The 13646-nt window shown below is 35.4% G+C and overlaps 1 protein-coding gene across 5 annotated transcripts in view; it reads right to left on the bottom strand.

Annotated features, from left to right (window-relative positions):
- Positions 1 to 12103: 12103 nt before the first annotated feature.
- Fur2 (furin-like protease 2) overlaps positions 12104 to 13646 on the bottom strand; it is a 305563-nt gene continuing 304020 nt past the window's right edge. For all 5 annotated transcript variants that reach the window (XM_070302402.1, XM_070302403.1, XM_070302404.1 and 2 more), the window contains 4 exons: positions 13414 to 13613; positions 13067 to 13348; positions 12611 to 12825; positions 12104 to 12393 (listed from right to left, as the gene is read on the bottom strand). In XM_070302402.1, coding sequence (XP_070158503.1) covers positions 12286 to 12393; positions 12611 to 12825; positions 13067 to 13348; positions 13414 to 13613 — 805 coding nt within the window. In that variant the 3' untranslated portion in view covers positions 12104 to 12285. The remainder of the gene's footprint in view (positions 12394 to 12610; positions 12826 to 13066; positions 13349 to 13413; positions 13614 to 13646) is intronic.

Below are 13646 nucleotides of genomic sequence, written 5' to 3'. Positions count from 1 at the left end.
TCCGTATTCGGATTATGCTACAACGCTTTTCGCGTTTTAGCTGAACAATTACTTAGAAGAGGAAGATTAGGACGATTATAAATGTATATAGCAACCGAGAAGTCAATCATATCTTATCTTAACAAAGTTCTTATTGAGCGAAAGTACCAGTCGAAGAATACTGCATGTATTATATGAGAGAAAAAATAAAAATAAAAGATATATATATATATATATATATATATATATATATATATGTATTATAAAAGAGAAATTTTATTTTTGTAATTCGAAAGCTTGCTTCCTTATCGCTTCTTATTTATTTAAATAAATGTTGATGCTCGGAACTGTCAAAATCGGGATGCTGATCTGATCAATTCTATTTTTCTTTAACCGCACCGGTTGATGAGTACGAACGCATGTATTAATCCGCGAAATAATAAATTTTTAACCCGTTTTCTTTTCCCGTTCATGGTCGGACTGGGGAGGTGTCAACCGTCGCTAATTTACGGGCGCGTAATCCCGCTAGATTGGTAGGATTTATCGTCGGGTGGACGCATAAATCTCACGGCGAGCGATTATGCGGACTTATCTTCCTGGCGGCCCGCTAAATTCGCGAGTAGCGATATCGCGGAGTCGTGAAGCGCCGGCTAAATATACGCGGTTTTAGTCTCGCGCGATGTTGACGGCTCTATAGCTTCAATTCCACATTAATTTCCTCCTTTAATCCTTTCCGGAGCAATTATGTTTCAAACGCTACTATTTTCGTAAATATAGAGGAAACTAGGGGATTCACACACATTTATTTTTCACCTTCGCGATTATTTTATATATATATATGTATACATGTATATTCTTATCATATCAAAATATATACTTTTGTCACAAAAAATTGGTATAAATAAATAAATATTTTTTTATTAAAGGGGATAGTTTTTTTGGATAGGAATTCAAATAAATATTAATAAGCTATCAATATTATTACGCGACTAGATTTTACATGGTATACGTATATGTGTCAGTATTTTTGTTGCACTGGAAAACGATAATGAATTATAAACAGATGTAATAATATATTGTAACGATGCATAATAATGATGCATAATAATGCCATGTAGAATGCAAATAATGTGTATTAATAGAAACGATAATTCTTTAAAATTTATCAATAGTTTCATCAAGAATGATTTCTCTAAACTAAATTTTTTCGGTAAAGCGCATCACGGCTATCCAATTAAGAAAATTTTTCATAAATTAGTATAGAAATTCGAGACTATCTGTTTTTCCATTGACGTTTAATAATATTTCATCAATGTATAAAAGATATTATATGTAGATATTTTATATTTCTATATCTACACCTTTATATATTTGTAATTAGAATACTCTATTATTTATATAGAATAACTATGTAAATGTTAACTAGAATTTTAGCTTTGATAACATATTTATTAATGAACTACACTACCAGAAAATAGATAATATTTTCTGTCACATAGCATATTGATACTTTGCTGATTCAGAACAAACTTTATCGGAAAACAGGTACATTTGCAAATTATTTGCAGACATAATTCCCATTCAGCTAGTTAGAGTTCTAGTCAAACGTATGAAACGTAGTCTGTGTATACTACCTGTCTGTTTTAATCGATAAATAACTAAAACAGAACCAGCTGAGTATACGTATGCCATGATCAATAAACATGCAATCATGCACATTTATTCTATTTACTGATACAAGTAGCGAGTCTGCATATTCCGTATTTTCCTAAAATAATCATATAACTAATTACCATATTGAACTTTGACCGCGAGCAATTAATGAATATAAGATATATATATTTATTTTCCGAAAAAGAGAGATAAGCTTTATCAGGCAATTACTCGACAATTTACTAGATAAAAATTCCAAACTTTTTCTCTAAATCTTTAAATAATATGTATATTTGAAGAATATAAATGTAAATCATAATACAAAATATATAACAAAATTAATAAAGGCGAAGCGAGACTAAGAAAGTATAATAGGCACTAGGCCTAATGAAGGACGTGACTAATTGTAAGCAGTCGGTCATTCTCGAATCCTTGCCGTGGTAAGACGAGTAATAAATCTATCGATACTAAACACGCATTTAAAAGTTAACGACCTTTTCTGACTTCCATCGACTTCCTATTCTTATTCTTATAATATATAATAATTATAATGCAATAACTCTATGGAATTTAATTCTACCGGAATATATCTGTAATGCATATTGCAAAATTTTAACTTTACTACGAATAGTAAATCGCGATCCTATATATGACTACATTGTAGACTGGTATATGGCAAAAAAAAAAAAGAGAAAATGTTTACAAGCAAACGCTTTAAAATACGAAGCTTTGTCGTAAAAGCAAAACTATTCGTATAAAAGGTAGAACGCGCCTCCTTTCCATAATGTTCTTACCTTTAACTGGAAAATTTGGCTTCTACTGTTTCGCTAACGGCATTTGCATCACTTTTTCGTACATCTCTCATTTACATTTCAGTCATTACAATTTTTGCATATCATCGCGAAAATTTCTCAGGGATTCAAAAGGTGATAGAAAATATCGGATAAATCCATTTCTTTTCAAGGAAAATTGACGAATATTATTTTGACTAAAATAATTTCATTAATTATATACATATTAAATCAATAAATTCATAAGAAGCAACTTTAGAGAGAAAAAGAATTTTTCACGAATAAACCGGTATCAAATCTAATAATTCATGTCAATATGGTGATCCATAAATATAGTGAGATTTCCCTGCTGATGCGAATGGCGGCATCCACCGTTAATATTCTCATTTTGCGAGTGTGCAATGCGGTTAAGGACTGGTATCGGGATGAGGCAGGCTCGAAAACAAGATAATCGTTCGCATTGACGGATGTTCGAGCGAATTGGCGTATCCGATTTCGCCGATAACCGGCGCCGTGCCATTTGCGAGCCGTTCGATTCAAGCTCGCTCCCATTCGAGGAAGCAATCGCAGTTACAAAACAAGTCGCTATCTAAATCACCGAGAGTGCCGAAAGCTTATTTAATGTGCATACGATTACGCCGCGCCGCACGTTTATCGTGCGAGAAAGTTCTCCGCGATTGCTGCGATAACGTATCTTGGACCACGTGCCACCGAAACGGGGGGTGCACAAAGTAGAAACAAATATACAAACTTTCGAGTTTATCAGACTAATTCGAATTCGACTTTCCCTTAACAAAGATGTTGAATTAATTTCTGAATCAGGAAGAGCGAAAGAGATAAACTTTTACGAATTAATCATCAAAATTGGCAATAAAATAATATCTAATTTCAAGTAAACTTTCGTTGATAAAATTTTAATTTGGGACATTATTATTAACTATTGAAAATTAAAAAGACTTTGTTATACTTATGTACAAATATATTGGAATTAAAATAGATATTTCTGACACACATCATGGATATCAAAATATAATTTACAAATTGATTACGATTCATTCCTTCGTATCTGATGTACGAAATAATATTTATTAATTGGTTAACAAATCATCTTGCCGATAAAATTTATGTGAACAAGAATTCAAGAGACAATTTGCCGCGAGCATCGAGGCTAATTAATTCAATAATTTTCTTCTGGCTCAATTTAACGAATGATATTACCGCACTAATCAGTTATATATTTTCGAGCATATGTTAACGAAAGCGTTGAAAAGATTAATAAAGATTAGAGAGAAACTGTAAAATATATTCTCCGTTTTGAAATATAAAATATCAGCTGTTCTTTCGTATTCACACAGACTTCATTTGATCGAAGCTTCAAGGCGTCAATTAAACATTCGGAATCAATTAAAACCTAATCGTTAATTTAAAACACAAGTAGATGTACTGCAGAACGGTATAATCTCTTCTAGAAGGTCGTAAGATTTCTCTTTTAAGAGATAGAGTCACGGGGTGGCGGTGCAACCGATAGTAGTTATGGTCAGCATATATACAGACGTGTATATACGCAGCTAGAGAACCGCCGCTCGGATTCTTCGTGTTTTATAAGGAATTACGTTATGCGCATCTTAATCTCGCAAATTTATAACTCTGATAAAATGTAAGAAGGCAATTAAAAATTAAACGCGCGAGAATATATTTATATATTTGTAAAATTTCTCAAATTTTTTAAAATTATATCGTATATTATATTTTATACTATATCGAGAAATTCAAATTTATATATATGTATATATACAGGCACGAATGTTCGAATATCTTGTAGAGCTGCTGTCTTTTATTGTATTTCATTGTAATCTTGCTTTATTCATACTTCACCAACTTAGCAGTCTACTGTATATTATAGCCAACGCTGAAGGAGAAACGCGCGGGGATCTATCTTACGTATACGTTCCTAAAAAAAACTATGTCTGTTGCTTGCTTACGTACGGCGATTCTCCGTGACGTGGATAAAAATTGTGCCTCGGTGCCGTATCGAATTTAAACGGTCGAATTTAAACATATTATCGCGCACGTTCGAGATCCTCCTCGTTGGCTTCACACTTTAATAAGACGGGTAATTTTCGCGCGCGTATACGGATCGTACGAGAAATGTCGCTTCGTTAAGCTACTTGTGCGGATATATTCGAGAGAGAGAGAGAGAGCTTCTGCAGTGCAGTTTGCAGCTTCCGCAAGCTGCAATTGACTAACTCGAAACAACAACGGTTGCGAAAGACTTTCGGTCGACAAATTGAGATGCTATCTATTGTACATAAATGCTGGTGATAATATTTAAAAGCCAATTTGATTAAACTTTATATACATACAAGCTCGATGTTATTTATTGTGATTGAGAAAATTACAAAACTATTTTCTTTACTATTTTTTTTATAAAGCTAGAAAAATTTCATTTATAAAACTAATTGTTTTCAATGAGAACTATATTAGATTATTTATATTATCATGTTACTTAGATAAGAATAAATACTTTTTGAAAGACAGAATCATTTCTCGTATTTAATTTGTATTTAATTCAACAAATATAAGATCAATATTTCTTCTAATTTTGATTGCCAATATTAAATATCTGAATCGTTAAAGCTCTAATTAAAATTCTAAGTAAGCAAGATTCTCTTGAAACAAACAAAAAAATTTTAATTAATTGCATCTTGTATATAAAAAATTAAAAGATTTTATTTTATATATCTTGAAGAGCTTGCTTTTTCAACATTTTATTGTGTGGACAAAAAATAATTTTAAATTATTCTAAATATCTGTTATTAGAATTAGAAGTGTGCTCTTCTCGAACATTTTATATCGCCGAGTTTCCCATAGAGAGCTGATACAAGTGGAAGACGGATGGGGTACAATTTCGGGCGAATGTGAACCATCGAGCATCAGTGCTGATGCTCGATGATACTCCGGTCGCTTTTATCCAATAAATCGTATCGCTCGAATTCCTTTCTCCTTTAATCTAATCTAATGCGTCTATCGGCGCTAAAACGCTCGTTGCCCCACTTCGCTGCCTTTTAACGTGCAGCATCCCTTTCGGGGGGCGACGAACTCTTCGTCGTCGGTTATTATCCCGGCAAACCAGGGCTGAATTGCGAAAAGGGGAGATCGCTGTCCAGCCTCCGTAGGGACGATTCCAAAGCAAAGCTCGCAGTCGAGTGTGCCTAGTCGGACATATGACGCGAGCAAAGTCCAACTAGATGACATGTGAAAAGTGGAAAATTGTAATCACAGGAAATGGACGAAATAGCGTATCTTTCGCGGATGGACAAAGCAAAGTGAGAGAACGCGCAGCAGTCGAAATGTCTGTCGAGCTTTTCCGCGTTTTCGTGGCGAGTGAAAAGTATTCCCGTGTCCTCTTCGCTTTGATCAGAGACCTTGCCGAGCTCGAGCTCGATAATAGCCGGTTCTTTCCAGGTCGCCTTTGACTTCTCTCTGATTGCGCTACTTGGCGTTTCTAACGAAAAATCGATTACCCGTGATAGATGACAGGAAGATAATTAAATTCAGACTTGCGCACTAAAGTTTGATAGAATATTTTCGCTAAAGTTTGCCCCATCATCGAAATACTCTCTCTGTCTTTACTTCAATTGCTTTCTCTGTACGTGCAATTCAAATTAATAATTTCCATAAAATTTTACTAATATATAAAAGATATATCCATTCATACATGTAATATATTATATTATGGATTAATTTGGTCCAGACAAAATTATGACTTTAATTTTCCCTCATGTTATTTTTCTTTTTAAGCATATGATAGAAACCTGTATATTAAAATCTCGAGAATATTTTAAAAATAATCCAAAAATTGGCGAAATTTCAAGAAGATGAACACTTTAAACAGTTCTGAGAAAAAGTAAAAGAATGAAATAATGTTGGACCCTGTATGATTGTCTCTCTTCCCCTCTGTTAGGAAGGATCTAAAGAATAAACGATTCTGTATCGGAAAAAGTGCGTTTTTCTATAGAATTAGATCGGCTATATTGAGCATTACTGATAAACATCGGCACATGTGTGTATGTACGAGGCACAGATTCGTCCATTGCGAATTTATCCGATATCCGCTTACCAGGGCGTATCAGGGCGCTGATAAAAGTAGACGCGAGATCTCTACTCTTGCTTCATCCCCTGCGAATTATCGCCGACGAATTTACAGCGTTATTCCGTTATCTCGATTGGCGTTGGCCGAAACGTTTGTATATGTCACCCAGGAAATGTCTACAAATGGACGTTGACGACTAACGTATATTCGGCTCTTCCGTACGACGGTAACGAGTTCGGGACGAGACGATATTTCGGAATGGAGGGTTCGTAGCATCTGGATTTTCGGGAACAGTCATTCTCATTTTGCAGAAAACGACAGACGGTTTTATAATTTATTCGTATATTAGCAGGCAGTTACATATATATGAGAGAAGATCGTTTCAATTCAGACGAGAACTATAGCCGGTCGAATTATTAGCCAAGCGAGATAATGGCATGATCGAACGTTTGTTTCTGAATGACGACACGTTAAGCGGTATAGAACAAATTTTTTCAAGCGAAAGACTATAATAATATTTTATAGTAATTTTCGAAATAAATGATATAGAAATATTGCGCAAGAATAAATTTAGGGATGAAAAATTGGCGATGTTGAAAGTATTTTTGCGTGCGCGCGCGTGTATATGCGTATCATGCCTTTTTATCATAAAAAATAAATATAGAAAGTGATTTATTTGTAAATAAAAGAATTCGTTTATTACTTTTAATTTAATTAAATTCCGATTTAATCCTAATTCCTTATTTAAAATTGATATATAATTTTAACAGTTGTGTAAATAACGATAAAATATAATTTTCCATTACTTTATCGATAACAAAAAGAGATAAAACCTAATGTAATTCAATCATCCAAAAACGAAAAAAAAAGAAAAAATGAATTGCTTTATTTAATTCTTCAACTATCATCTCGCGTTTAAAAAGAACCTGAAATGATATCTCTCCTATGATTGACACACAAATCGGAATAAAATTCATCCACTTCCGTTTGGCTACCCGCAAAGATCGGAGTTACGATGGTACTGGGCGAAAGGAAGACATTCGATGGGAACAACGCGGTATGAAGTTTCTTCTTGCGGCGAAGTTTTTACAGTGTTCATTATCCGCACGCGGTGCCGTATGGTTTAAGGTTTGATGCCGGGCGGAGGGAAATAAATGCAATCTCTTCTCTTTGCGCGAAAGGAGAGGCTATAAAAGGGCTTGGCGGGACTCGCTGCGCCGAAACGAATTTCCTTCGTTCCGTCGTTCTTTCCGCGCGACTTTCCGTTGAAGTTTCTTGCCGCGTTACCGTCCTACCGTTAACGTTTCCGGTCTCGCGGAAAAACGTAGCGCGACCGCTTTCGCGGCTGCTTTATTATCCGCGATAACGTATCACAACTTACCGCATCGAGTGCTTGCTTTCAGTCGCGCTTTCTTCAGTATCGAATGTAATTTTTTTTAAATTATTGTACCATGAGATGCAATGTATGGGAATTGTAACGCAAAATTGATAGATATTCTATAAGGATTTTCCATTATCTAACTAAAAAATATAAAATAAGCTGGAAATTTTCGGCGTGGAATTTGCTCCTAACACTTTCGCGCATTCTAAGACATTATGTATAATTATAAATTTATGAAAGCAATGGTCATTTTCCAGTGATTTTTATCAGTTTTCCAATTTTTTATTATTAACAGTATTATTAAAAAATTATGTTTTACACATATATAAAGTTAAATTTAAGAAATTGAACATTTTATTATTTGAAAAACGAATATTAAAATATATTGTTAATTAAAAAAGAAATCTTTTTAAGTAATAATATTCTCTAATCGATTATTTTTACAAAAGATATGCCTTCATATTCTATAAAAATCTTAATATGGATGACCGTATTGCGGTCTAGCATTAATCATTTATTTCCAAATTCTACATGAATTTTAGGAAAAACCCATTCAAAGAAAAGAATAGAACATGCAACCTCGGGTAATGCTGTGTTTATTCTTCGATGCTCGATCGAGGGGAACTTTCGGCCACATCGATCTTTTCTTTTATTCTAGTCGTGGCCCTCTCTTTTACCCCCACATGCAACAACCACCTTTAGTTCCCCCATCGAATCGCTGCCGATCGCCCGCTTTTATATCACCGCAACGCTTCCATTCTTATATACACCGGGAAGCTTATTTATTTTCTGCCTTCGGACGCCGGTCGGGACTCATATATATAGTTTCGTATTCGTCCGTTTCCGCAAGAAGGGATGGAAAAACAGCGCAATGGAAACGGATGATTTGGAGCGGCGAAGAAGGGTCAACTTTGATTAAAGTCGCTTCCGTTCTGTTTCTCTCTCTCTCTCTCTCTCTCTCTTTCTCTGTTTCAGTCGTGGATAGATTTTGGCAATATTTCCGGAGAAAAACGCCAACCGCACATATCTGTCTCTTTTGGATTCTCTTCCAGAACATTTGCGGTCGTGGAGTAATATGAAAGTTATATGATTTTGTAATACCTTTACTTCTCTCGTGAACGAAGAAATAGATTGAATCGAAAATAATTTGCTTTTGCGAGAGAGATAGAGGTTCTCTGATCTCATATATTTTGTATGAATAGATATGAAATTTTATCGAACTGTGGGAGAAAGGACTTGAAAACTAAACTTCGTCCAAGTTTTTTTTTCTAAGATTCTCAAATTAGTACTAAATTGAAAAAATGGGAAAAAACATAGAAATAAAATGGACGGATCAAAACAGGTTGGTTTGATTATTGGCTACAAAATTTATTTGATTAGAAAATAAAAATGTATATTCCTGATTTACGAAATATAAAATCTTTTTAGTATAAACTATGCTAAAACCAATCAAACTAAAATCAGTACTTGCAAATTTAAAAACACATTGAAATTTTTTTAAACACTTTATCAATAATCACATATCACGTCATATCATAATAACATATTTCTAATATCTGTTATCATTTTGACATAAAAATTGTTTTCTAAAAAGCTGTTTTTTAAAAACAAACAAACAACAACTTAATACTAATAATTAAAACATTCTCGTCTTTATACGACCGGGTTTTATTTAAATGAGGGAACTCTTGCACGCAGTAACGCATAGTAAAATGAATGAAAGTTGTCCGATAGAGAACGATAATTCTTTTTAATGAAATTGAAATTCGGAGAATCGTCCTCCTTTAACGTCGCAGCTGTCGTCGCTCGTCACCAGTTATATCAGCTTCTAGATTTAATATACATGAGAAGATCGAAGAGGACAAATAAAATGTCAGCGACGACTGCTGACGACTCGTTCTCGCATCATTCACCTTGTTTTACCTTGTTCGCGAGGGAAGTAAGACACACAATCAGCCGAATGTAATTTCTCCACACAGTCGCCGGCAGACTATGCTGACACGCGTCATTTGCGTCATTGTCGCGTGACATGGCGATTTAATAGTTCTCGTATCCTAATTAAGAACTCCATTTCGCAATTCTTATTCCCGATAGAGTCCAACGAGATCGACGTTCTCAATGGCAGTTGCTCGCAATTGGAAACTAGGTGATTGATACGTAACTATTATTAAACATGAGGTGAGGAACATTAATTTAAAGATAAATGATCGAGAAAAATAGTAATTTTTACGTGAAACTTTACGCATTAAAATTACATAGATCATTTTTTGGAGAAAAATTTTTAGAAATTCCTTTTTAATTAAAATTTGAAAGTTTTGTATGTTCTTGAAGTTAATATAAAAAAAAGTTCGCCACTTTTCTTTTATATTAAAGTTGAAATAGCCGCAACTTATTACTTTCTCTTTGCACGATCTTCAAAATAATTAGAAATCCTGCGATTTTTTATATATCATCGCATCTCATAGCACGGGACACGTAAATATCATTCGAAACTAATATCGTTTACGTTCTTATATGCACGGATATACAATGGAAATATATGATTCAAGTTAATCCTTAATATTTCATTAAGTAATAGCTGCGAAGAGTTCGGGGTTACGAGATTGGATATACTCATTCCCAACTTCTACGATCGATTTGCCAACACTTTTCTTGCCCATTGCCGTAATTAAAGTCAATATTGTAGCCGTACTTACCTGCAATGATGTATACCTCGAAAATCGGAAAGATTTAAGTAAATAGTATTTTAAGAAATAGTATGTTGCAAGGATGTTCAAGAAATTATATATATATACTTGCACGTTGCGTGTGTGTATGTATATATGTATATATTTATAATCGCGTTCATCATAAAAGTACAATAATAGCTTTATATCAAATCACGAGGAGAAAGTCAATATTCACATGAGTAGGCGTGGGCGATAATATCGATTCGCTGCGCATCGTTGCGTATGTTTTCCTCTCTTCTTCTTTCTTATCCATTCATTCACCTCTTTTTTCTTTTTTTAAACAATGTTTCTCCTCTCATGCGATCCCAACGAAACGGGAAAAGAACGGATATGAGCAAGAACTAAAAAAATAGTAAGAACGACGCGGAGAAAGTGGGATATTAAACAAAACATCGATGTAGACAATCAAATAATAACAACAAACAGTTTACAAAATGCAATAGCTGTGTCGACGGCATGTGTTGTGTCAGTTTGAGAGGTACTGGAATGCGACGACTGATGTCACAGACGCGTCGGATAATTAGGCGATCGCAGTAGCAAACGAGAGTAACAGTCCATTGGTTCCTCCGAGTATGCGAATTGCGTCGATTAGTCGAGACTCAATTTCGAAATGGGATTCGTCGTCTCGCTATCGTTTCTTTCGCCTCCCCCTCCTGATTCTTGTGTGATTACCCCCTTTTGTTCGCTCACTTGTTACTATTATCATTTGTACAAATATATAACAATATCCATTCATAATTCTCACGCTTAACGATTACGATTACGTGGTCCGTGGTTCAGCCTAATATACGGAGGCCACTTTTACATCCCTTCACTCCTTAACGGAATGTCGGTAGAGCCTTTCCGAAGAGAGGCGAAAAAAGAGATGTGTCTTCATTCCTTCAATAATTCGACAACGATCGTCGATTGTGCCAAAAATGTCGCGCAAAGAAAAAAAAACGGCAATAGATATCATTCAAAGGTGCTATTGAACAAACTAGATTGCTTTCGACTCTTGTACCGCACAACACTTGTAACTTGTTCGTCGCGTTTGGCTGAAGTTCTATTTATTTGCGGATGCACGCGAGGATGATGATCGACGGAAGATTCGGCGTTATTCGTGGATAGAAAGTGTCGGAGGGGGAACGCGAAAGGGTGTGGAATCAAGGGTGTCACTAATCAGGCACTTCATAATGTCCTTCACCCTTTTTCTCCGTGTTTGGAATCACCGTCAGTGTCTTGATGTGTGTGACGATGGCATCGGCGACGCACTCGACAACGATGACGGACAAAAAGTATATCTCTAGCTAAACATACATTCGCACATTCATGCGACCACATCACGGCTAGATAAACAACAATCACACTTTCTTTCACTCTCTTTCTCTTTCTCTCTTCTTTTCTCGCTGTTCGTACTCTACGGAGTTCTACTATCACGTTTGCGACAAATCATCCTTTGCTTGCTCCTCCTCCTCCTATTTTTTCTTCCACTTCTTCCTTTCCATTACGTATTTATCACCGTTTTCCCATTTTCTCATTACATATATGTAGGCTATCTCTGGACCTCACTGACGTGAAAGCATATAACTTCTGACTCGCGAACTGATCACAATCGAGACTCGTCAATCTCTCTGCGATTCTTCGATATGAGGTCAATAGCTACGTGGTAGTTAACGAAGTCTAGGTTATCAGCTCTGTTGCGTCGTCGGTGTCCGGATCTTCGGACGGTTCCACTTTCACGGCGAGCTGCGTATATCCCATATTGGCCTCCCTTCTGCCGGACCAGGCCTGCGAATAAAATATTGACGCACGCACATTTATCTTCCCTCAGTTATTCCCTGAGTTATTTATTTTTCGGAAGCAATATAGAAATCATACTTTGAATCACAAATTTAAATTTATAATACTAATATAAATTGTTGCAATTCGGAAAATATTTCTTAATACAAGCTTGCAACGATTTCAAAATCACTAAAAAATTTTTTAATTTGAATTAGATACATACCTGAAGAGCGACGAATATCATTGCAAATAACGCGATTGATGCTAAACAAATAGCGACTGCCATAGTCGTAGCTGCTGTTACGGCGAGTGATGCCGAGTCGTTGTTACTTGATTTACTATCGCTATCAAAATATGTTTCAGAGATAGCAGTGTCGGCTGAGAATTCTGTTCCCGGTACTCTTCTTTTACCAGCTGGCGAGCTGTTCCTGCAGCCGCCTACAAATATTAAAAATATACCATTACAGTAATTTTATACGATGATATTTATATCTTATAAACTATAATGTAATAACACATCATATATCGATAATAAATAACAAGAATAAAAAGTATAAATTTAGAAAAACTATTATTTCGATAAATGTGTTTATGAGCGTGTTGCTTATATAAAATCTCTCTATTAATAGCAGGTAAATTATTTACATGTAATATGAAGACATCATCACATAAAAATTACCAGTTTCTGGATCACAGAGACAACACTCTTCAGCTTGAGGTCCCTTTTCGTTGCCTGTACAACAAGGTACGCACTGATTGTTCAACTTATCCAAATGCAGTGGCAACGAGCATGCGGCGCAGCTGAACTTGCCGGGGCCAGTGCATCTTCGGCAGTCGGAATGGCAACTCTTGCAGAGCTGTGTCAAGGAATCATAGTATTGCGCGCCCAGACATTCCATGCACAATCCGCCTTCTAACATCGAATGAGGAGGACAGGAAGTACATTCTAACGGACCTTCTCCTGAAACGATTATTTTCCCGTTAAGAAGCAATTATATTTAATTTATCAAATTGTAATTTACTTACCTTTACATGTACGGCAATAATGATGACACTTTTGACAACCGAAATTGGATTTAAAGAAACCTTCTGGGCATTCGGGATGGCATTCGCCGGCTGCCAGTTGCCAGCCTCTCGGACAAGTGACGCACTGATCCCTCCTGGGTCCCAAGCATGTTTTACACGATAAGTAACACTTGGCGCATTGACCTCTATCGCTGTAATAACTGAAACCAAGAGGAAAAAGAAAGCGTAATATA

This window comes from Polyergus mexicanus, unplaced genomic scaffold, assembly GCF_030449975.1.
Source record: "Polyergus mexicanus isolate NDT 795.1 unplaced genomic scaffold, iyPolMexi1.0 SCAF_10, whole genome shotgun sequence".
Classification (NCBI taxonomy): Eukaryota; Metazoa; Arthropoda; class Insecta; order Hymenoptera; family Formicidae; genus Polyergus; species Polyergus mexicanus.
Note: the sequence above shows the minus strand (reverse complement) of the source record. Positions and strands in the feature narration are given on the sequence as shown.